This window comes from Xiphias gladius, chromosome 17 (genome assembly GCF_016859285.1).
Source record: "Xiphias gladius isolate SHS-SW01 ecotype Sanya breed wild chromosome 17, ASM1685928v1, whole genome shotgun sequence".
Taxonomy (NCBI): Eukaryota; Metazoa; Chordata; class Actinopteri; order Istiophoriformes; family Xiphiidae; genus Xiphias; species Xiphias gladius.
Window position 1 is genome coordinate 23,345,355 of NC_053416.1, and position 26,009 is coordinate 23,371,363.

At 44.3% G+C, this 26,009-nt stretch overlaps 1 protein-coding gene across 1 annotated transcript in view; it reads left to right on the top strand.

Moving 5' to 3' along the window:
* Positions 1-26,009, top strand: part of auts2a (activator of transcription and developmental regulator AUTS2 a) — a 327,408-nt gene that overhangs the window by 283,871 nt on the left and 17,528 nt on the right. Inside the window, exon 6 of the mRNA XM_040150804.1 lies at positions 9,769-9,817. Coding sequence (XP_040006738.1) covers positions 9,769-9,817 — 49 coding nt within the window. The remainder of the gene's footprint in view (positions 1-9,768; positions 9,818-26,009) is intronic.

Consider the following 26,009-nt stretch of genomic DNA (forward strand, 5'->3'; position numbering starts at 1 on the left):
TTTGTCTTCAGCTGGTGGCCTTTTATCGATAATGACAGATAAAGAGCCCTGTGATCTTGTGAAGCACCAGGCACTGGTGTTGATTACCATCCCTGCTGATAATGCTGCATGCTAATCATTGTAAACATCATGTTGTGGCTTTGACACAGTTAGGCTTATCTGTAATTGGTGTAATTGTTACTAGCATTTAACGAGATCTTCTTCCAGATATGTTGAATGCCAAAAGGACCCGGGTGTGGGAGAGGCTCCCTGACATCTGCCTCGCTGATGGGGGCATTAGATCGACACTAACTCCTCTCTCTGTGCTATTAATGAAACACAGCCACGAGCCAGAGCATAAATCGGATAAAAGGGGGCTATGGATGAGGGGGTCATGAAATATTTAAATATACAGGGCTTCAAAGTGGAAGAGGCCTCCCATTCCTATCAACAGACAGACCCCCTGCAGCCCTGTCATGGCCCCAGTCTGTGGCCTGCAACCAGCTCCACATGTAGGTCACAAACCACCAGCTCGCTTTTCCACTGTAGGGACGCCACCAGGGAAAAGGAGGGGATTCACAGATGAAATTTCTCCTGTCTCCAAACACACACACTCACATAGACACACACAGAGTCTTCCTTTTGTTCAACCGGTCTCCCGTGTTCTAGTGTTACACAGAGCAGGAGATGACAAGGAGGTCAGGGAGGATATCCAAGCACTGTCTCAGTGGACACACGTTAAAACACCATGTCACATGAAAGAAGCTCAGATCCTCCACTGCAACGTTCTTCAGTCACAACCAAAAGGCCCTTTTCTCACACAGAAACTCAAAGTGTGGAAGGATGCAGTTCCTGGCATTCAGGTTTTTGCAAAATGTGATGTGATCAAATTCTTCTTTTGAGGAACTCTTGAGAGGCACAACCTGGATCACCTGTCAACTACTGAATGACAATAACTGGGAAAAAAACAAAAAACAATCAGCATTCTGGCTACATTTTCACCGAGACAGGTCACAGCTCATCGCCCTCTCTTTTGACATGTCAAGTATCTTCTGTTCGCCTTGCGTTTTTTTTCTCTCAAAGGGGCCTAAACTTCCCATGTCTCTCCTTCCCATCATTCACCCCCCCAGCAGGGGGCTTCTGTAGGCAGAACAACGACCTTATTTAGCTCAGGCTTTGCAAAATGCAATTAGAGACCCCTCAGTGGCCAGTGGGGGCCTGGGATAAGATGGAGGGAGAAAGAAGGACAGCAGCAGAAAGAGAGAAGAGTTAAGGTTGGGGGAGGGTTGGCAGAGACCTCCCCGCTGTCTGTCACCCTGCTGGCTTTTGATGTCCGTGGCCCATCTTGTGTCCCCCTAGAGAGCCTATCATCAGGCCCCCACTCCGGAGCTGTTGAGCATAGAGAGAGCCTTGGAGAGGCTTGTTGAAGTGGAGCATGGGGGGTTCGGGGCCTGTCTCTGTTGGTGCCTGACAGAATGGTCTTGACGGAGCGTGTCAGAGGTCTAATCCCTCAGACCATACTCCTCCAGCCGCGTGAGTCGCTCGGGGGGTCTGCAGAGAGTCAGACAGGTTTTAATACAAGGCCTTGGTGGTGATTTCCTCTGTGCTTTCCTGTAGTCATTCCTTTTTGAGACACAGCAGGCTGTTTCTCTCCCCTCTTTTTCTTCCCAGCTACCTCCCTGTTTGGCTCCTTCTTCCTCTCTGTCTTTTCTGTCTCTCCCCATCTCATCCTGTTTCAATTTCTTCTTTGCTCTCTTCCTCTCTAGTTTCTCCTCCTTTATCTCTTTGCCTCCCCTTGTTTCCTTGCTCCCATCGCGCTGCTGAGAAGAAAGAAACAAAAAGGGAAAATAATATCCCTGCCAGCACAGTTACTCTTGGTTAGTATTAAGTTGAGGCCTCATGGGGGGTTCCAGCACCACAGTTCTTTGGTTGTAGATGTCTGCTGGGTCTGCGCAAATATAAAGACATGCAGATTAGGGAGAAAAATTAAAGCTTGGGGTTCATCATGCAGCGGGTTATCTGTTACTTTGGTTCTGTCTGGGATTTGGCTCCACTGTAGAGCTTCAGAGAGAAAGCAGGGGTCAAATTAAAAGACGCTTATAATTCTCCTTTTATTGTCACTGAGATCAAATGACACTGTAGCTTCTTGAGGTTATATTGAATAAGGTTATCAGTGAATGTGTATGACAAGCAGAGCAGTCTTGTTTACAGTGTTGTTTCAAGTCAGCCATTGCAACAATCAGAAGTTAATACTGCAGAAATACATTCAAAGACATTGACATGTTGTGGGGATGAAAGAAAACATCTCAAACGTATAATCTCTTAAAATGAAGCACATTAAAATTCCGACTTCCCTGCCACACGCCTAGTCTTTGTTTTAAAAGTTGAGACAATTCATTTTTCCGGTCCATTAAATCTCTACGTATACAGTGAGTGACAGGGCTATAAATATGTACGCAGGCCTTTAAAATCATTTAGCTTGGATTTGAGAATTAGTAATTATTCTGACATTAAATGAAAATGGTAGAGGTAAATCATGCCCAACATGCATAATTTTGTGTGTGTGTGTGTGTGTGTGTGTGTGTGTGTGTGTGTGTGTGTGTGTGTGTGTGTGTGTGTGTGTGTGTGTGTGTTTGTTTTTGAGGCGGCCAGCACATATGCTCCTTTCTGTTAGAAGGGGAGGGAGTGATTGACTGGTCTGAAATTATCCACGGCATCGTAGCCCACAGCCCACATTCCACAGCAATGTCTGTAATTTAGGCAAAAGGGTCTCCCATTTCTCTTGTGACTGGGCAGAGTAGTGGGGGGGGCGCATTAGGGATGTAACCAAAGCTTTTGAAGCAGGGAAGGTTAAACCAATTTTCTTTTCTGCATTGTTTTCCAAAGTGAGTCCCACAGCAGTGACATTACACTGATGGCCAGCGAAGTAGGTTTGTTCCCGCTGACAGGCCAGTTCTTTCTGTGCACACAATGTCAGCTGGATCTGATTATTGCCTACCAGATCCAGATAATGTCTGCCACTGATCAGGCCATTTATCTTGAACTCCTACGGCCCTGGACTGCTTTAAGAGACCACGGGGAGATAAGCAAATATAGATAAGCAGATAACATAGTTTCTACAGGCTTTTAACAACCAGAAGTAATACTTTTCGGCAGCTTCCCCAGCTGTCATATGACGTGAGCTTCATATCTCTTGGCTCAGGAAGTTTTATTATATCACAAAGGATCTACAAAGCTAACGTCATCAGGTCAAATGAACGCTTTCATCTCTGCATCTATCAATCTTCCTAAATGTTCCCAGAATGCCAGGCATAATGTATGTACAGTATATACTGTGATGAGCACTGGTTGAAATAAATGGGAAACAATCCTGCAAAGTAAAGATTCATTTTTGGCATTGTTATTTACAGGTTTAATACTGAAAAGCTTGTCTGTGGCAATGCAGATGGAATTTCTCAAGTCCTTAAATCTTCCATTCTCTCTATCAGGATATTTGATTGATGCAGTTTAACAGAGAGGACTGTCAGCTTTTCCAAAGGCTCTTTCCACTTTTGGCATGCTATGGTGTCCCAGTTTGTATAACGGTTTTTAATGCTGGTGCATTTGTCTTTGTCTGTGAGTGTGTGTTTGCATGCATAGCCGTGTGTCATCTCCACATTAATACTAGCAATGAGTGACAGATTAATTTATGTCTGGCTACGTGTCTACGGAATTGGGAAGAAAGGGCCTGTCAGTGCTTCTTGTCGGGGGGTGGGGGGGTAAAGATTAGAGCCAGTTGTCATTGACAACCCAGTGCAGGCTCTGGGAGATAAGGTCGGATCTAATGATTGTAAAAAAAAAAAAAAATGAATAAATAAAACCAATTTAAAAAAACATCCTCACATTGCCCTCAAAAGGCTGGCAGAGGAGATGTAGCCAAATCCAAGTGGGAGGGTTTATTTCACATAAATTCATATTTCGCAGTTCATAGATGTGCACTGCAACATTTGGACATTTCAGATCTTAAGCAACAAGGAGAGCGGGATCTAGTCCCACGCATTCCTCTGAGAAGACTAGGAATTATTTTTAAAAAATCCTTGTCAAACAGGGTATTTACTTTGAGCTTTTAATCAAGCATTATTTTTTAAATCCCAATAATCAGATTATTGTGTATCAGCAGCCAGTGAAACATAATGAAACATGGTCCTCCACTGTTTCCCTGCCTGTGATACACTGCCAGTCATTATGTCATGTGTTCACATGTTCAAATCCCCAGGTGAAACTTAAATAGTGATTAAAAATCTTTTGCTAAATCGCCATGATGTAACCAGGTTATAAATTCTGTAAGGTGTTAAGTCAAATGATGTGTCTGGTGTTTTCATCCACCTTTTCTTTATTCTTTGTTTCAAGTATATTCAGAATCAGAAATAATCAGGAAAAATGATACAATATGAATGATATAAGACATTCTAAGAGGCTTTGGATGTGTCAGTAAGTTCGTAATATTTTTACCAACCCAATATGGAAAATGTGTTTTGTTTTTTTTTGGTTTTATTTTCCAGCTCATTTGTAAATGTATAACCTATTTAACTTTATTTTTAGTGTCAGTTGGTCCAACACTTTGGTCCAGACTGAAATATCTCAACTATTTGATGGATTGCCATGAAATATGGTACACACATTCATGTCCCCCTCAGGATGAATGGTAATAACTGGTTGTGATCCCTTAACTTTTCATCTAGCCCCACCATCAAGTCAAATTTTTAATTTGTCCGGTACTTTTGTTTATGACCAAACACTTGCAAAGTTAATGACATTCCCATCATTTCCGATGTATTTTGTTTAGTGCCAATTCCAAATATTAGCATGCTAACACACTAAGCTAAGCTGGTTTTTAAAAAAAAAAAAAAAAAAAAAAAAAGGTAAATAAACCAGGTAAACAGCAACATGTTAACATTGTTATTGTGAGCATGTTTGGATGCTGTCTTTACCATTTAACTCAAAGCACCAGTATCCCTAAGGCTAATGGCCAGTTAACGCTAGGAAAGAACTAGTTCATACGACGTGTTGTCGGACCGCATCGGAAGTCAAAAGTGTTATAGCTGTTCCAAACACCGCACTTGAAGGTGGGGTGAAAAGTCGTCTGTTCTCAAACAGTCTCTCCTTGAAGGCATATTTAGCGTTACACACATTTGCCAACACAAAAAGCAACAGAAGAATTGCTGTGTGAAGTGGGTGTGAATGTTAGACAGAAATCGCTAGTCGCACTGTCCTTTTCCTGAGAAAAGGTGCCTATACTGGCACCTTAAGTTCAGCCTCACAGAGCATGGCTGTAGACTGATAATCTTGTTTACCTTCATTGTCCCTGTACTCCTTAGTCTGGCTCAGGAGTTACTGTATCTCATTCCGACAGAGATGTCACTGTGAGGTGAAACTGTTCTGAAATACCCACCCAGCTGAGGTGACTGTTGTTCGTAGCTGATAACAACTGCGTTCAATGTCATTAAAAAAATTCTTTCTATTACCTGGCCTCTGCAGCCAATCCTTGTTTCAATAAATGGGAATTTTTTTAGCCCCTTTAAGGCAAAGGCAGAGCTTGGCAAATGTAATAAGAGCTCTTAACATATTACATTGCCAGCACTCATGTTACACTTATCAGTAATATTTTAAATGAGGGTAGATTTGGCATAATGGCAGGAAGGCTCATAAAGGCGAGCCGGTCCCCTGTGATTGTAATCTAGAAGAGAGTTCCTGTAAAATTAAACCATGATTGTGGGGGGAGAGACAAACATGCCTCTGATTTCTTTGAAGTGGAGAATCAGCATCCAAAAAAAAGAATAAAAGATGACAAAATGTCAGTGTGAAGCTGATGGTCTATAGACAGAACTTACGTGCCCAGACAGCAATTACTGAGATACATAGCATACATCCAGACATTGTGTTTGATCTCAGTGCTTCATTCTCTTGCACGAAGGATGTTTTTCCACAGCGAAACTGTGCACAGTTCTCATTTTTATGTTGCGTGTTCATCTCTGTCAGCGTTTCATTTGAAATGAAAATAATGTGCAGTGAGAGATCCGGATGCTGATTGTTTGGCGGTGGGGCTGTAATCACAGACTTGTGGTCGCTCTAAAATCTGATAATGACCATTTAAAATGGAGAACAGCGACTCGTTCGCTGCTGCTGCTGCTGCCACTGCCGCTGCCACTGCCGCCGCTGCCGCTGCTGCTGCACAGGCCCCAGAAAATGACTGGTAGCCATTTTCTGTTGGTGGCAGTCGTATAAATACATATCTTGAAGCCAGCCATGTCATGCGCTTGAAGCCAGACCACAAAACATTCTTGATGTTTCATCACAATCACCGCTTCAAACATTAGACTGCTTGTGATCTAATTACACGTAACCACAGTTAGTACATTTGCAACTAATTTTAGACATGATTTAATGCATTTCTGTTATACTCAAGAATGAACCATGGCACAGACTGAGCATCTGACTGCAGTTTGGAGAAAAAGTGCTGTTGTGTCAGCCCTAATGTGTGAGGATTTGTTTTGCCACTCTGAATCTCAGACAACTGTATATCCCGTTTCCCATGACTTCATGTTTGTAGGGCCAGTCCCAGCCAGCCAACAGACCCTCAGTCTCTCCGTTACCGAGGGACGGATTAGCATCTCAGTTATGAGCTAAGTCGGTTTTCTGCTCTGTGGTTGCTTGGGCTGAGCTGGCAAGGAAATACTTTGCAATGTGACTCTATTGTACATCCACTGACCTCCCAGCCAGTGGGTTAATGGTCATTAGACAAGCTATAGAATGCAAGGGTTTGCGCTATTAAGAGGATTCTCCAGGAATGTCCAGCATAAGATCAGGATTCACCAAATGTGAGGGATCGAGGCAAGAAAAGGATGAGCGCTGTTGCTTCTCAGGTAAATATTACTTTCAGGCCTGCAGTGTGAATCTTAACAGGATGGTGTCCCACCTTAAATCTGTGATCCCTTTCTAAATACACGCACTGTGGCATCAGCACGAGGAAAAGACTAAAAGGTGGTCCCTTGGAGCAAGAAGCTGAAATCTGCCAGCTCCAGCAGGACTGTTTTGTTGCGACCCTGGGCAGGCAAGCTAAAAAAAAAAAAAATCCCTCCAGGGCTTGGTAAAGTTATGGCATAATTATAAAGTTTGTAGTCATGATTTACGTCTGCAGTGTCAGGGGGGAGGTTCCCTAGGTTTTAGGTCTGTCAGGGTGGGCCATGGAGAGCTCAGCGCTCAGACTGAAGGCTGAATGACCCAAAGTGTTTTTTATATTACTAGCTGACCTCCCGTCAGGCCAGTGGAGTGGGAGTTGATCCAACAGGAAGACAGCGCCTGTGGGCTGCGAGGATGTGCATGCTGTTCATAAAGGAGCGTTTTGTTTTTCCTCCCCTCACGGTAGCAGCACCCTACTGGGGAATTCATTAGCGGCTGACATCACCTCACTCAGTATAGAGTGAAAGAAAGAATATCTTTCTGCCTCAGCTCTCCCCTCCCTCTTTCCTTCTCTTCTTCCCTCTTGTTCTCTCGCGCTCTCTCTCTCTCTCTCTCTCTGCCTCCTTATCTAGCTCTGGTGCGCCGCTGTCTCTCTTATTGCGCGCCATTTACGCAAAGGTAAACGCGCCGATGTGCGCCTCTGTGACCTCAAAGCTTTTCGGAAGCCCGAAAACACGACTGTTCGTCTCGTGAAGGAGCACGACTTCGGCTGAATCCAAGTGCGCCTGGAAATCAGGAAGTGGGAGGACCCGACCGTGAAGGCGGCGGCGGCGGCGGCAGCGGCGGCAGCAGCAGCAGCACTCGGGCAGCCAGTCGCTGGATGAATGGGAGTTTGTCTGCTGCTTGGGAGCGGATGGGGAGAGGCTCTTCTGTGCCCACGATCTGGATCCGTCGGGGGGAGAACGCCTGAGCGGCTTTGCAGCTGAGCACACAGCGCCAGCGGGCTTGTACCTTGTGAATCTGTACTCACTGCTTGTGTGACCTGCCTCCTGCTCTGTCTCCACAGAGGAAACTGGCCGCGCGCTTTGTTGGATTGGTTCGCTCCGTCGGAAGCAGCCCCTCTCTGCGCACTCACACACAAACCCTCCCGGATCCTGTTTGTTTCCTCTCACGGATATTTCCGACAGGAGAATATACGTGAAAAAAAAAAACCCCCACATTGTGTCCCGAGCAAGGAAAGAGAGGTGGATCAGGGGATTTTTTTTTTCCTCTCGTCGCCTCGGTGAAGCTCTCCGTGGCGAGACACATGGTTCCCTTTGTCCAAAAGGCTCAGTAGCTTTGTGAACGCTTTGGATTTTTTTTTTTTTTTCTTTCTTGGAAAGGCTTCTTTTCTCTCCGCATGGCTGTCCTCAATTTAAAGGGAGTCGACTTCGCCGCCTGTTGTGTGGATTATATTATTTGAGAAGCAGAATGTGAAACGAGGCCATATTTACCAGACCGAGAAAGTAATACCCTGACTTCTCTGCCTTCTCGCTAACCTTGCCACATCAGAGGTATGCGCGCTGGTTCCGAGCCGCTTACGATCTAAGATTTGTCTATCACTGCCTGCGATTGCCTGCAAGAGGGTCCGAGTGGCCTTTTGTGATAGTAACCACTGCCATGCCACATCTTACGCTGTCATTTATTCTGCAGTTTTCATTGTTTACATTTTGTCAGTGTTGTACTGGACAATTACTACCCGATCGATTACAGTGTATTTTTTAATCGCCAACACTAAATCAACCCTAGTGTAGGCCAGGTTGTGTATCCGCACTGCTCTGTTTTGATTTTGTGATTACAATACTTCACTTCTCCCGCAGCGCTAATAACAGACATACGTCGGGATAAAAGAAAACGAGTGTGCCTATACCTAAGCTGTCACTGCATGCAGATTTCCAATTTTCCTGCCGCCGGGGTTATGTGAATTACAAGAAAATATAACCCCGCTTGTCAAAGTGTAATGCCTTAATGTCATATGTGGTCCAGAATTTAGCATTATAGAAATCCGAGGCGGGTCTATCCACTAAGCCACTTATCAGAAATTCATTTTCTTCAAAGAAACCTGTCTGTCTTCCTCCCATGTGCAGCTTTACGGGTGTTGTCCTGTTTCTTTCCTGTCCTAGGAACCGGTAGTTATTTGTAACGTAATAATCTTTCTCCTCAATGCCGTAGTTGAAATCTAATTTTATCTTTGACTTAGTTGTTTTTTGTTTGTTTTCACTTTTTTCCCCCTATATAAACGTTTTCTAGTTTCCAATGCCATCCCTTTTATTCTAACACGGTGATGCTGTCGGTGCTCTGCTTGAAGCAGGGATTGGACTGTTTTGTCGCGGAGCAACAGTGCCATCAAGTGGCATGAATATGGAGAGCCACTTGTTTTGTTCGAGTCTTGATACCAAGTGTTGGTTTTGATCATGGTGCTCAGGTTACCCAAATAATTACAGACATAATTTGGACATGACAGGATGCAGAAACCTGAATGGGATTAAATTTGATCTCGAACTTTGTCTTCGTAAAATTGAGCGCATCGGTCGAGAATACACTGTCAGAGAAACCTATCAAAATGACATCTAATAAACCTTACTGGGGTGAATTCAGCAGTACGGTTTAGTCTAAAATGACAGTTTGGTGACCTATGCATAATAATTATTTACCATAACCCAATAATCTCCTCTCAGTCAGCAGTTACGGCTCTGAAATGTCCCCAGAAATGTTATCTAGGGGTGGGTTTGGACATTTTGGAGGGAAATGACATATTCAGGTTTAGCAATTTATGTGATATTCTGCTCATTCCGTTTTCCTCTTTTCCAGGTCTCCGATGCGGGCTCCGAGAAATTTTTCAGCACAGCTGCAGTTAAAGGTACAAGTAAAGTTAATTTTATATTTTTTGCCATGCTAAAGTGATGTCAGTGTGATGGTGCAGGGGTATTTCCATCCTCCCGTTGTTATCACCATGTTGAAATCGGTATGAATCATCCCAGTGCAGAGACTGTCATATTTATGTATGGTCATTTAAAATAATGCTTCAATAACAATGTATCACATCCATGTACCTGATCCAGTTTACCCAAGGTGCACAGGTATGAAGGACTACTCGGCCGTTTGTCAACACCTATACATTAAAAAAAAAATCTCACTCTGCCAGCAGTCATCAGAAGGAATCTTCAGATAGGCTTTTGCTTCCACGTGTGTGTAACATTGGAACCGATGTGGCATTCGTTGCAAATGTGCTGAAATGCGCTAGGACCTGTACAGCAGCCAGAGGAGGAGGATGAACCAATGCTGCGGGGAATGAAGTGAGGGCAGGAAAGGCATCTGCTTATGGCCTCAGCGTGCCAACACCACATGTGACCTCATTATTAAGTCACTAATTTGCTGTTAAAAGCAGCCCCATTTTCTCTGGCTCAGGGATAATGGAGGTGCCCCGCGTGAATGGACATTCCTCTGTAATGGGGGGAGTTACCATGCAGGGCCGGCGGGAAGCTCAGAGATGAGGGTAATGACCCCTTCAGGGCTGTGGCAGAAATGGGGCAGATTGCTGATGATATGTCCTCATACCCCCCCCCTCGCTTCTCAGCACTTTCCTCTGTGCAGACCTCCAAACACATTTCCCACATTCTGGCCTTTGATTCCCTCCAGAGCTTGATTTGTGGCGTCCATTGGTGGGCTCAATGGCCATGCTTGACAGGGAGGTTTCCTTTTGAACGTGCTTCTCTGTGGACTTATTTGGTTCCCTTGAAAGGATTAAGGCCCCCTTTGTGCGGCCTAAATCAACAGAGGGCCGCCCTCTCTCCCCCTCTATGAAAGGACCTGACTGGGGAAACAGTACACAAAATAGTCTTTCTCTCTGCTGTCTGATAGTCCACTCTCTTGGCCCCTATTTCCATTTAAATATCCCCTCTTTTCTTCCGTTTTACCATCTCTGTTCCCTCCTCTTCTCCTGCCATATGCTAATGCTAATGCCTACCACAATTGCAAAAGGCGAGTAAAAGAATCCAGCTGCAGGGAGAGCAAGGACCAGTGGTATTTTTATGTAGGGGGGGTGTTGAGATTAAGAGTCAGGTGGGTTTTTCCTGTAGAGGATTACCAGCGCTCTAATGCAACCAAACCTCAGGACAGGCAATGGCTCCAACGAAAACAGCGAGAGAAGCTCATTTGTGGGACAATGAGTGTCAATATTTGTCCAGAGGCAGGTGCAAAAAGTCTCTGTTTGTTTGACGGTTTGTACACATTCTTGTTGGTACACATAAAATGCTTTTTGGGCTCTAGGCTTCAGCATAGGCCTAGGAAAGTAATGACAGGCCATGATAGCAGAAACAGCTCCCCAACAAAGCAACGTCTAGTTTATTGTATTGACTTCTGCAGTAAAGGAATAATTATGGCTGAATCTATGATCCTGATGCTGCAGAGACAGTTGCACATGAGTCATTACTTTGCAAGTATTGAAATCTGTAGACAGTTGTCTAAGAACACAGCTTTACTTACAAGTGAAAAAAAGTCAGGTAACGATACAAAAGAAAAATAGTCTTTGTGGTGAATAAATCATGCTTAAAATAATTCATAGTACCACAAAAAATACACCAAATAGCTTGAATTTTCTATGACAATGTGTATTATTCATGGTGGAAGAGGCAAAAGCTTTTTTCAGACTCAGTGCCATTATTATTAATAATATTGTGACTGATTGGAACAAAGCTAAGATGCACTGAATATACGTTAAAACAGCAGAGCGTTGAGAAAGCCATTGTAATTCAGCTGCTGACGTGCAGCTTTGTTAATGACTGACTGTTGGCTTTTTTTTTCACTGCAGCCCAGGGCAACCTCAGATCTCTTTGAAGAGTTGGTGCTGGTCCCTCATCTTTTAATTTCGCAGCTTTCTCACCTACTCAATAATTACTGTATTACTGTGTATTTTTCATGCTCTCTCAAAAGCCATAGTGTTTTTTTTATTCACCCAAGGCCGACACTGAAATTTAAAAGGAAAATCCATCTGATGTGAATACAGCTTTTGTGTTTTCTGATGTTGATTTGTTTTCTTCCCCTCTTGCGTCAGCATCACCTCAGGGCCGTCGGTGTCAACTGTGCATAGTTGTCTAATATGGAGTTTAAAGTCACTATCACTCTGCGGCTTTCCTCTCTGTTTCCCTCCCTCAGCCCTGCTCACTCTGGGTTCAGTTTGCCCAGGAATGGATTTCATTAACAAAGAGACATTAAATGTTCGCCCTAATTACCGCAGTTGTCGATGCCCCTGCAGGTGTCAGCTAGCTATCCTGATTCATTTGCTCTGCGGGAGAGCGAGCACCAGTCAAAAAGCGGTGACTATTGGCCACCAGCGGAATAAACAACTTCACCAATGTCTAAGTTGTTTTCAAGGTTCTGTAGGTGGAAATCGGTAGCCAAGCTTCGTTAAGGCCGTGACTGCCGTCCGGGGAGCGCACTGAAGTGCTGGGTTGATACAAATACTTATTATGACAAACCAGCACACTGCATCACCTCAAAGCCCTGCAGACAGATCTATCAAATGATTGAAGCTGCGTCCCAGAGCAGTAATATGTTGCCACCCAGTTACATTCCCATCCTTCATGATGTTGTCAGTCCACAAGCCGTCCCCAAGACTCGGCTAAGTCGTTGGAGAGCTCAGCGCGCATTGTTTGTCAAGCTTAGCCCCTGTAGCAAGATTAAGATGACGCTGGATGACATTTAAGAAGCTCCGCAGTGCCATTTATCAAGAGTAGACTGAAAATGTTCCCATCAGTGAACTGCTGAGTTTGGTGTGTGCCTCAACAGATGGAATCTATTTAGAATAGAATGGGTGCTTTCGATGAAAACTGAAAAGCTAGACAATGGAAAATACAAGAATAAGTAATGATACAATAAGTGATATTGGAGTCTTAAATAATTTTTATTTGCCTTTTACCTGCGTATACATTACCAATGTTACATTTCAACTGTGCAATTAGAAATAACTTCATTGTGTTCATTTCTGTTTAAGGGTATAGAGAAAATGCACTTGAGATTTTTTCAAAGAATTCATCTGGTAGATATATTGGAGAAGCTAGTCCCTGGCGAGACATCTCCTGCAGCTGTGTCTACGATGCGAGAGCGAGTTCAGTGCAGGGGTGAATTGAAGTGCACAGTGTAGTGATTCTGAGTTTCCCCCCTCAGCACAGCGCTGATTTCACCATGCTTTACTGGAGTTAATGTGAAAATGAAGCGGTGCTACAGCGAGACCCAGTGCTGACGCCAGCGTGTGAAGAGCGCCGCTGGTGAAGTGTGTCGGGCTTGAGTGCGTCTGTCACCAAGGGGAGAGGATACTGTGAAGGTGTAATTTGCAGCACTGATGACATTGTTTAAAAAAATAGTGGAAAGAGAAAAGCGGAGGTGAACTTTTGTGGCGGACATCAGAGCTGAAGAGCTCTCTAGATTGTCATAGAGAGCTCTGCTGGCAGTAAAATTGCCTGTGAACCTATTACTGCTGTGTGGGAGGGAGCTGAGGGCTTGTTTTTCTCTCTCTGTCTCATTCTCTCGCTTTTCTGCGAGGGGGACTGGTGTTAGAGCTGTGTGCACTTGCAGGCTGTGGGCCGCCACCTGCTGTAATCTCAAGTGATATAGAGGGCAACAATCACGCCACAAATCACCCAGGCAGCTCCCTAACTCATTCAGTGGACTGGAAAGAGAAGGTTGGCCTTTCACAGCAGCAGTGTTGGTTTACAGCCCCAGGCTCCCTGCACTGCCCTCGTGCTGACCTCTGCCGTCTGTGTGGGTTTGTGCGTCAAGAAATCAGGGCTGCCTGTGGAACTTGACCTGATGCGCAGTGGAAAGATGACCTGACTACCACTGGCCTTTTGTGTGTTCTGAGGAACGGCTGTAGTCAAGGACGGTCTCTTTCTCCCTGCCTGGGGCTGGGAGGTCACAGAGAGGTTGCTGCCCCCTCCCTCCAGACATAACTGCTGGAATAATGCATTGTTTGCTGTTTTGAGTCAAACACAAGCTTAATACAAATCAAAATGCTCTTTTGGTATTTAATAAGTGTGCATGTTTTGAGAAATAAGACAGGGATCTGAAAGATTTAACTCTGAATGATACATCACTGAAACAGATTCCAGGCGTTCCCCCAGTGGTCTTTGCTTCTGTTGGTTATTCATCCCCCGCTAGGAGCATTTAATGTATCTCTAAGGGGTAGAGGAAGCTCAATATCCTGTGCTGCACAGAGGGAAGCCCCCCCCCCCTTTCCTCTCCATGGCTGCAACTAAAGAGAGAGAGGCTGTATTTCATGACCATGAAAGGGGCCGCTCCAGCCATGCCTCTTTTGCTGACACAGCCAAACAAAGGTTAACAAATCAAGGGTAGCACTGGCTGATTTACTGCCTCACTGATGCAAACAGTGGCCCAGCCCCCATGTCTACAGCTCACATTAACTTTGTCTATCTGGAGGCAGAGAAATATGGCAACGTTTCCAACTGTAAATTTTTCAGAATCACATTGAAATGTTTGTAATGATCACAGCACATAAGTCCTGGTCTTAGCTGCAAGGAAATGCTCTTCCAGATCTCTTAGTTTAGTTTGAAATGAGTCCTACTCAAGCCTTTGGGGTAGGTTGCGCGCTTTTAACGCGTGAGCATTTTATTTTCTATAAGGTCTTCTGTCAGGACTGAGAACAAAACTTTCATGGTTTTCATTTAATTAATATCTGTTTTCCTTTTATCTCACCACAGTCATATGCTGAAGTCATAGCATATGCAATTAAGTTTTATTATGGAATTTCTGGCAGGTAACTCAGTCCGGTTAAACACTGTATGTGACACCATCGGTTTAGTTGGTGCCTACTTGGTAGAAGCTTGTTGATTGAAGATCAGTTTTAAGGAGGTGCTGTGAATGGGTCTGTTGGTGCTGGAGAGACACACACACACACACACACATAGCAGCAATAGCAGTGTGGGCCAGTCTCCTTCCATCCCCTCCAGCAACACAAAGAGGTCATTCAGAGTTTGTTCCCCAAATCCCGAGGTTAGAGACTAAGTAAATCCATCCATCTTAATGCACTTATTTCAGCACCGGGAGAGCTGGAGGGAGGCTGTGTAAACACTCCTATATCCGACATACCACGCTAAACCCAAAGAGCTTGGAACCCATCAGGCCAAAATTAAAGGTCTACATCTCAAACACAAACATTTAAATGGGCTGCACGCCAGAGATCAAAGTGAAAGGCCTTAGTTTTCCTGCTAGCCCCCCTGTGTCTGCCACACTCAGATATATGGTGGTTTAGCAGCCAGTGAAGGTTGAATGGTGAGCAACTGTATACTGTACATGTCTGTTAATGCTCTTTGGCTTATTTTGTGTTGGTCTTGGTAAAGCAGAAGGACTTATGTAAGCATACTCTTTGTCTTTGCTAATTAGTTGCTTTTATGGTGATATGTATTTTTCAGGACAATTCTCGCATGAGAACTATCCTGAAAAGTGCATATCCTTTTTTTATTAAGCGTCTTCCTTTTTTAGGTGTTATATTGACACTGCGTCACTGACATATGTTGACAAAAGGGATGCCACAGATTAGGTAGTGGATGGGCGTGTGGAGGTGTTGAAAGCACCAGTCTCGTACTCCCAGGAGAGGTCCTTCCCCCATCACCATCACCAGCATCCACTGATCCAATGTGACATCAGCCACTCTCCTGCCAACTGTGAGGCGTTAACAGGGTCAAAGTACCACATACACACACAGACACACACCACTTATCAAGACCCAGCCATTCCCAGAGCACTGTTGGTGTGTTCAGGCAAATTATGCCTGTGTCCGTCTTTGGTCCCTGCGGCAGAGGTGACATTGCCAAAGAGGGACAGGGAGCTGACCGCCTTAATGAGGCCTCATGGTGGCTTAGAGGTGTATGTGCATATGAGTGTGTGAATGCATGCTTACCAGCAGGAGTGCTGGTCTGGAATGATCTGCACTTCTGTCATCATCTACAATGTTTGTCTTACAGTTTTTTTACCCTTCTCTAGGTCTTCCCCCTTCAGCCATTGTCCTCACGCTGCCTCTCAGTGTTTTAAAGCAACCACTGCTGCCTCATGATGTCATTCTAGCAAACAGGTTTTGGTTCTGGGGAACGACTTGAGGGCTCTGTCCCAGAAACGCAGCATAGCAGCTTTGCAGACACATGTACTAAAAAGGAGATGGGATTATCCCAGCGGATAAGATGTAACTGTTCACTGTGAAACGATTCACTCCAACAGTGTTAGTGTGGCTTCGAGCAGCGTGAAGTAGGATTTGGTCTCACTTTAAAAAAAAAATGTTTTTTAAAAGATACACCCCTGATGAAGAGGGTGGATTACAACCCAAAGTTAACAGACCCAACCATATATATATTATATGTTATATGTTGAGTTTATTGAATAAAACACAGCCAGAAGGTCACCCATACTAAAATTGTTGGAACTGTTTAAGATTAAAGCATTTGTTGGATTCTTCAGACCCCAAAGGGCTTTGCTATCATGTTCGAGCTTTTTTTTTTTCCTATGTCAAATAAATGACCACTGTTGTAATCTTTGTAATCCTTAACTGTCACTGTAGGAATCCAGGAAATGGAAGCTTAGAGTCAGACTTTGTGGTTCAACACTGTCTACTGCTGTCTACAGCTGCGATGTTTTTAAAAAAGGGAACATGCTGGGTAAAGGAGTCTTTCTGTTTCCCTATCTGCTGTTGCAGTACCAGAGGAGGGTCAGTACTGTGGAACTGAAAGTGTAAACACTGCCTTTTAAGAGACACAAAAAGCTGAGAGAGAGCGAGAGCACGAGGACTCTGATCAGGATTGATGAAAGCAAGGCTTTAATTGCTCCCACAAGAGAAGAGGTTACCTTTTTTTATTCCCCTCTCACCCTCTCTGATTCTCATAAATATGCAGAGAAGAAATAAAGCCCTGATGAGCCGCAGGGCAGATTAGAGAGGACTAGAGAGCAGGATCCTGGTTTGTTAGCAGCAGTCAGTAGATCCCTTGCATGTGTTTCTCCTCTGCACACACATTGCCTGGCTTTCATTTGTCTCAAACCACATTTCATTATATTTCCACAGGCTACTGACTGCATAAGGTCAGGTACAAGGAGTGCTAGGAAGTTATGATGGGGCTGTCAGACTGTTAGGGCAATATCGCCCCCTGGTGTTGAGTGTTACCCCAAGATAGACTGTGATTTCTGAGCAGAGAGGGTGGACAGGACATGGTTAATTTGATCTGGGTGATGTGCATGCGTCCGTAAAGTTTTATGTGTGTTCTGGAAAGGAAACTTTAAAGCATGTGCATTTGATATAAACAAATGGTAACAAACTGCACAGTGTTCCATTTTTCTCACCATCTTTTGGTTCATCATCCCTGGCTTTTGGCCCACTGTTCTTAGAGGCCTGCCCAAACCCATCAACGTCCGTCAGACTGTCACCATCTGTTGTAGATTAAGCTGCTCCTGGAGGGAGCTATTTAATTTCGGGGTTCCAACATCCCCTCTTTATTCCATGTGTCAGGTTTTACTGTAAATACTGTCGTCCAAAAACCAAAATCCCACAAGGGATTGCTCTTTCAGGCCCTTCAAGCCAAGAGCAAACGGGCCATTGCGCCGGCACAGGCTGCACGTCTGGTTTAGCTCTTAGAGCGCTGAGACAGGGGCTCTGCTGGGCCATTTAGAGGCAAAGCTTGGAAGCTGTGTTTGGAAGCTTTTTCCCTAAACCCTGCGCTCAGTCAGTGTGCAGTGTGGTGTTGTGATGTATGAATCCCCTGGCCTTGCCTGACACTAGGGAGCCTGTCTGAGCCCATGTCTTCGCAGAGTAGGAGGCCATGGACAGAGGCTGCATTGTTTCCCTAAAGTAACCCAAGCTCTGGGCAGCCGCTGCCCAAAGGGGGATATCAAGTTGTTCTCTCCACACTAACACCACAATCCTAGCTTAAGCTCTGAGGCTTGACGAGGGAGCAGAGGGGCAGCTGACTGTTTGGACGAGAGTGCAGTTCAAATAAACAGCTTAAATCCCAACCAACCTCCCCTACTCTAACCCTCCCTCGCCAAGTATCGCAGTCCCACAGCCATAGCTCATCACTGTGAAGCTTGCCAACAGCCCTCAGCTAATTTCTGGTGTTATTTTTAAAAGCATTTTGATGTGAGAAAGAGGGCTGCGAGCAGAGAGAAGTGGGTGAGAATTTAGGCCTGTTTACACCTCCCTGCTTCCCCTTTTGTGAGTGATGGGTAGGTTTACCACCACATCAGACCACACAGCATTTCCAGGCTAGAGGGAAGGAAGGAATGAAAGTACGAATGGATAGGAGAGGAGAGACGGCCATTAACAACTTTGTTTCTGCCCCGGGTGTCCCGCTAATCCAACTGCAGTGAAACCTGAGCAAGGGGGTAATGAGACAGCACTTGAAACGCTCTCACACACATGCACGTAGACACATCGGCAGCTTCTGTAATGCCAGTGAAAACTTAAAAAGAGGAAAGGCTACATGCAAATTGATACATCACCAGATTTCCAGATATTTGATCCATGCATTCAAGCTATTGCCCCTCTGGAATGAGTTTGAACACTCGGCACAGGCTGCATTGAATGTGATCCATGCCAGCAGCCAAAATGTGCGGTGTGGATGTGTGTAAAACCGGTTGGCCCCATTTGAAAAAGAGTGAAAGAGGCCCAGACTGATGACTCTCTGGGGATAGATTTCACTTTCCAGCCCTCCATGTCTCTCTCCCTGGTGAAATCATGGTGATGTCAGTGTGCCAGCTCGAGCTGTCACTCTCCTTATTGCTGCAAGCCAGTTACTCTCATACTCTGCCTCCTGGCTGAAGAGAGAGAGGGGGAGAGCAATAGAGAAAAAAGAGGGCTTTTTCCACTTGACACAATGGATGAGCAGAGTGTCAGCACCCCTTGATGCAACTGGAGAGTCTTGAAAGAAAGAATTAGAGAGCCAAGGTTGTCTATCAACTCAGAGGAGCCAACTGTACAATTAACAGACATCCCCCATGGGCTGGTTTGGTACAGTCCACTTGGCTTAGCTGACAAGCTGACAGAGCTTCATGGAGGACAGGCCAACACTGAACTGATCCAGCCAGCAGACATAGAGCTGTAGTACATGCACCTCAACTAGGGTGGCATTGGACCTGTTGACTGGTAGAGTCTTCTCCGTGTGTGTGTGTGTGTGTGTGTGTGTGTGTGTGTGTGTGTGTGTGTGTGTGTGTGTGTGTGTGTGTGTGTGTGTGTGTGTGTGTGTGTGTGTGTGTGTGTGTGTGTGTGTGTGTGTGTGTGTGTCTGTGTCTGTGTCTGAGTGAGAGAGAGTGAGAGAGAGAGAGAGAGAGAGAGAGAGAGAGAAAAAAAAGAATGAGAAAGTTGAGGGTGTTTATGAGTGGGTGTGGGTTTTTTATGAGCATGTGACTGTAATTGAGATTTAAGCATGGCTGTGTTTGAAGTTTCTTGGTTCAAGAGGCGATTGTCTATTGTTTCCCTAAGCTGCCACAGTGACTGACAAGAAACACATGTTGCAGTGCCAGTCAGTGTATTGTGAAATGCTTGAGTTGTGTTGACACATAGCCTGAATTTTCAGTATTCTGAGATCCTGTTATTGTTTTTAGACTTTTTTATTGTTATCTTTGCTCTGACTTAAATAATTTAACCTCTTTCATGGATTCAGGATAGTGATTTCTCACATTAGTGTAATTTAGTCCTTAGACACTGTTCTTAAAAGATGCCTGTACATTGTTTATATCTGATTTCAGCAGACGTACTTACTCACATGCAACCTGTTGCGGGAGATTGTAGTGCATGCGCTACTGTGTTGCAGTGGCATCAGTTAAGCTGTATTTAGGGTAAGAAGCACATGAGACAATGTTTTACGTCAGATCCTAACAGGACATCTTATAATTCCTGTCACACACCAACGTCAAGTCAAAGCATTTGCCTACTTTTGCATGAATTTTAAAAACACTTTTTTTCTTGAAGGAAAGGCCCAGGTTGGTGAGTCACATTGGTTTAACACAGCGCAGGAGAAATAATAAGTTCTATTTTCAGTCTCAAGCAGCATTGGGAGTCAAAATGGCTGAGCTTTACAATGGCAAAGCTGCAAGCCAAGCATTTTTTTTTTTTTCAAATCGGAGTCGATGACAGTTTACACTTTTGACTTGTAGTCTGCAATGCCTTTCAGCTGTAAAGGTTTGCACATAGGATGATGCAAGGTTGTTTTGTTGTTGTTGTTGTTTTGGACAAGTAGCAATTTTTTACAGGTACCCTGTTGAGTTTTTGACAAACAGTAGCTTATGAAGCTATGCTTTAATGAGTGGATCTCCATGATGTTTATATTGTCTTGCGGCTGCTTGCGTGCTATTCCACTGATTGACATACAGTATAGTGGCGGTAACAAGCCAAGAAATATAGCAATGCACCCATAAAGGCAGTGCAGAAGAAGACTGCAAGAAAACATGGCTGTAAACAATGAGCGATTTAAAATCAACTGAAAATAATGAGTGTTTCAAATGTTTTATGAGGACGGAAATACATTTGACATGTTCTCAAGGATACACACAAGGCATTTTTGAGAAACTTTGAATGTTAACATAACCTTTGTTTGTATACAAGAGAACTGCAAATGACACAAATTGTCATGCCATAGTGACAAAAACTCTAATGAATTACTTGAATATGAAGTAAGTAAATGATTTGGAACAATCATTTAGGGTGCGTGTACCCTGTCAAACTATGCATAACACTCCTAGTGACACTGGCGATAAATTGTTTTCCCCTCACTCGTCAAAATATTGTCTAAATCAGCTGTGGTATCTGTAAAATATGCATCCAACTGTGAGGCTGTACTGGCAAAGGATTAACAGAAGTTTCAGGGCAGGCTGAGAAGGAGAGATGCTGACATGTACGGTGCTGTGGGCCTTTCAGCAGCCCCCATTACTGTGTGTGTCTCTCTAGGGAACAACATGCGCACACAAAATCTACATTGGCCATCTACCATTTTTCACTCCTCACTAGTAGAGATATCGGGGCCTGTGGGAAGTCCCATCAGCTGGCTTACGTACATGTGACATGTTTGAGGTCAAACGGTCGGGCTCGTTCTACCTTGTCTCTCAGTGTAGTTTTACACCACTGTGACAGTGTGTGCTGACCAATTGCTGTGGACTGGATGGATCCTCATTACACACTGCTGTTATTTCAAAGCCATAGTGTGCCTGGGCATGACAGCTAAACCTGCAGAGGATCTGTCAGCCACAGGCAACAAGTGTCCCCGTGAGGGCTGCCCTGCACAGGCCCCTGGCAGGAAAAGTCTGGCTCCTTGGCCGGCTTTCCACCCTCCCCTTCTCGCAGTCACCTGTGCCAGCATGCCCGTCATCGAGTCCCTGACCCAGCTCTTCTCCCGTTACGGTCCCTCCAGCCTGACCTCACACCCTCAGGGATATATAAAGATTTGTTCTCTAAAGGGGAACTGAAAACGAGACACTCTGCTGCCACTGATCCCACCGCTACATCCTCATGTGCATGTAAAGATGGTGATGGTGTTTTCGGAGGTGCGGCGAGGGGGAACGTGCTCAAACATTTAGGTCTCAGGAGCTGTTTAAGAAGCAAGGTAGCAGATTTTCCACATGCTGGTGGGGAGAGAAGGGAGCAATAAGAGTGAGACGCAGAAGCATTTAAGAGACATTTCAGGAGCATCTGTAATCAGAGCTACTGTTGGCGCAAGAGGGTTGTCGCTGCAGCTCTGCGTTAGTAAATGGCTTCATTATGACTCGAGGGAGAGGAGACAGAACACTTTTCCCCCACCAGACAGAGTTTGAATGGAGCACGGATGGATACTAGCACAGGTAGGAGACAGGACAGAGCAAGTTTCTTTCCCTTTCTGCTCTTTTCTGTCACTCTTGTATTTCTCTCCTCCGTTTCTCTCTTGCTCTCTGTCATACTGTAAACATGTGTAAGTGCTTGTTGTCTGTGGTATGGCAGCCGCTCTTCTTAACCTTGAATCTGTCAAAAGAGCTCAGAACATTCAGTGGCTTACTAAGCCCAATTACCCCAGATTGCTACCATTTCCTAGAAGATCATAGACACAGACAGTCTATCTTAGAAGAGGAGTCAGGAGTTTATGTGGTGCGGCTAACCACACACACCACGTACAATGACATCACTGCATATAGACACACTATTTATATTTACATATTCACTGGCTTTGGCTTCACAGCTTGTAATGCAAAATTCATAAACCAAATGAGAGGCATGAAATATAGATGTTAAGAGAGGCGGCTTAACAACTCTCCCCCGCCACCTGCTTGCTTTTGGCCTTTCGCTCAATCACCGCTTGTTAAAGCAGTGGGTTGTGTTACTGTGAGGTGATATCAGCACACTGTGGTATTCTCACTGAAAGACTACACATGTCATGCTCTCACAGCCAGAATAGCTGGCCTGCTCATCTAAACAACCACCTTTAATTCTGTTTAGCTTCCCACTCCCCTTACCCAGCCACCCCTGGGAGTCCAGCACTAATAAAACAGCTCCAGTCCAAGACCCTCCATAGGGCAGGATGTCCTGGCTCTGTAACCCAACACCCCTCCCTGCTCTAGCTTTACAGAGTTGCTGACATGACGGACAGTCTGGGAGGGCCAGCAGGGGAGCATCCATCATTGTCAGGCCCCAGCACCCTGAGTTCCCAACAGGGGCATGTCCAACACGCATGCCTCTGTACTGTGAACTCATTGCTGTGAGGTGCTCCGAGACTCTGGAGACGCAGTGTTACTGATCTTAGAGTAGCTAATGCTGTTTAAGTCTTCAGAGCTGAAGAAGGGAGGGATAAGAAGCTAATAGACTGGAGATTCTCTGGAGACTTTGGCTCTTAGATCAGGCAGAAAGCTTTCCCCAGGGTTAATGACACATTGTTTGAACTTCTAAACTGATATCACAAGACCAAAGTGCAAGTCTTAGCTTTCCTACTCAACATTACATTTGTAAAAAATGGGTTAGCCTATAGCTTTAAGCATAGCAGGAAAACCAGGAATTGGCCAATTCCACAGCAAAACTCCAAACTGACAGTCACGTAAAGCCTCTGTACAGGTGCACTGTGGGGTAGTGTCTCTGCAGATGAGGAAATTAATCCGTTGGTTAATGTGAAGACTTAGGCTTCATGGGCTGTCGCCACTTTGGGCACCAGTATTAGAACATCAGGGATCTCGAAACACCTTCCAGACCCACAGACATGGGAGTTGAGCTCAGATGTCTTTCACTAATATGAACCCCAGGGTATTCCACTAAGGAAGACAGACTGTCCTGAGTGTGAGAACGTTGTAAGTTTCACACGTGTAGGGCTGTGGTACTGCACTGCATTACGAGGTGTAGCTGTACCTAGTAAAATACCAATGAGAACAAGTCTGCTGTTTATTGTTCTCTTCTGTGGGGGACGGAGATGTGTTAATGATGTCTGCCATTAATGCGACTGCAGTCTTTATTAAGAACAAATAAACAGAGCCCGGTCCCTCACCAAGGAGCTCTTTGGGGAACATGTGGTGTCTAAACCACTCTTGAGGTCAGACCACTGTCAACACTTGCCGCTCAATTACAACTCTTAATTTTGTTGTCAAACAAAATATGTAGAGAGAAGAGGAGCGAGTTTGTGGTGTTTTGCTGTGTTTTTCTTTCTTTTTTTTTCTTTTTTTTTCTTGCAGGGACTAAATGGTTTCCAGACTAAGGCCTGTGGCAAAATCGTCTCTAAAAACATTCTGCATAACTGGGGACTATGAATATTTTTGAGGGAGATTTTATTCCGCTAGCTTCTGAAAGCCCAGCACAGAACAGAGGGAGATCCTGATTGTAATGTTTACCGAGACATACCAATGTAAGATGGAATTTTCAATGAGGGCCATGAATCCTTATTCAGCACAGTGTGCATTTTAATTGATTCAACTTGAGCAAACGGTCTGCCTCCCTCTGTTTAATTTACTGTTTTTCTGGAGGAAAGAAGTGAAGGACAGAAAAAAGGAAACTCCTCGCAACAACACAACCATTGCTTACCTGCTGTCAGTCAAGGCTCACCAGCCCACAGAGTTTTTAAAAAATGTCTCACGATCAAAGTAATGTTTCTTATGATTAACATGCATTGTGGTACAGTTTTCAGCAAATGCATTTGTGTCGGCAGGAGTGTGGTAAAACTGTTGCCTCTGGAAGAGCGATATGATCTGTTAAAAGATTTGGGCATGATTTTGCTTACTGTTGCACAACAGGAAACAGGACGGAGAATACCAGGCAGAGACAGAGAAAAAAGAGTTGCAGGGGTGAGAGTGAATGAGCGGAACTTTGAAAGTCTCTGTCAGCGATTGTTCTTAAAAAGGTTTTTTTTTTTTTTTTTTTTTTTTTTTATTACAGGCCATAGATACAGCGTTCATAGCTGTCAGGCTACACTTTACTTCCCCATTCACACCAAGCTAACTGCTTCCAAGTTACACCTTCTGGAATTCCAGTCAAAGTATTAAAAATAATTAAAACAAAATGTATTCACAATCCATACATTTAATGTGATGATTCATTATTAGAGAATTTATTAACTACTGGAGTTTCCATGAAATTTGATACATTCATGGTCCTCAGAGGATAAAACCTAAAACTTTGGTGATCCCTGAGTTTTCCTGTAGCGCCACATTAGCATTTAGCTCAGTAGAAGTAGAATCTCACAAGCCGCTAGCAGGGCTTTAGATTCTTTGTCTTGTTGCTAAAATGTTATAGGAACAAACCACAGTTTTGGAATATTCACCAATTCACCAACAATATCTTCGTTGACATTGTACCCTCCACCCGCAGTGATAGTAATTATAGCTTGTGCTGCAGCATGACACTGGTACGGAACAGACCTGCAATCAGCACCCAGACGTTACCTGTCATTGCGTTACCTGGTGCCCCCGAGTCCATAATGCAGAGCAGACTGTCCTCCATTCAGACCTGCTCTTGCCTCCCTCCCTATTAGCACCTGTTTCCTAGAAGCTCTCAACAGTTGTCACAGCCTCGCAGCCTCCAGTACAGTGACTCTGAACCTGCTCTTTATGGTTGTCTAGTTGTTGTAAATAGAGATGCGCAAATGGAAATGGCTGTTGTTCTAGGCATTATCTCTTAATATCTTTGGTAATGTTGTGTCTTCAGTTTAATAAGGCTAAGGTCACAGGCACTGATGTGTTAGTACATAAACGATGGGTAGGCAACGCCTAGAGTTGGCAATCATCAAGTAACATTGACAAAAACAGTAATATTTAAGTTAGGTATTCATGTATTATTGTTGCCCTTTTGAAAAAGATCCTTTTATCCTCATGTATTATCCATTACTTGAATGACACTTAATGATGTATTTTATAAAGTTGGTAAAACACCTACCCTGAAGATGTATTTATTGTATGGCATTTTTATATTTTTCTTCACTGCGTTATCTGACAGCTGTGGTTATTAGTTTCATTGCAGATAAAGCATGAGACTCAAAAGCAAAGCTATGGCAACAGGCAGTTAGTGAGTTACCCAACATGAGAATACGTTCCACTACATCATATTCACACACTGGAAAACTCTACTAGTATGTAGCTTAGCTCGCTGATGACCGGCTAAATTCCAAATACAATCTGAGAGCTGGTAGTCTGGATCTCAGTTGTTTACGAGCCAGGTTACATATTGACGAGCTAACAAGCAAATGTACAAATGTAAATACATCCCCCCTTCTATCATTAGGAAACTGAAGATGTAATTCCCACACCAAACTGCCATTTTAACACAGTAACCAATGCACAGTAGAAGCCAGTGTTAAAAGTTACGTTACCGATCGAGTAAAGCAGATGCCATCTCCGAGTCTGTCTGTAATCCCTGCTTGTTTCGCTACTTTCCATCGTGTTAATGTTGGACAAAACGTTATTTTTGTTTTGCTCCCTGTTTGTCACTTTCTTTTTTGACCTGCTTCTTACTTGTTACTTCTCACTACTTACTCTTACTCTTCTTACTTTTTACGCTCAGCGGCCTGGTTGGTTGTGGCTCTTCCATTTCCCCCCACATTTGTTGTGGTCACCCTCCTTTTTGTTCT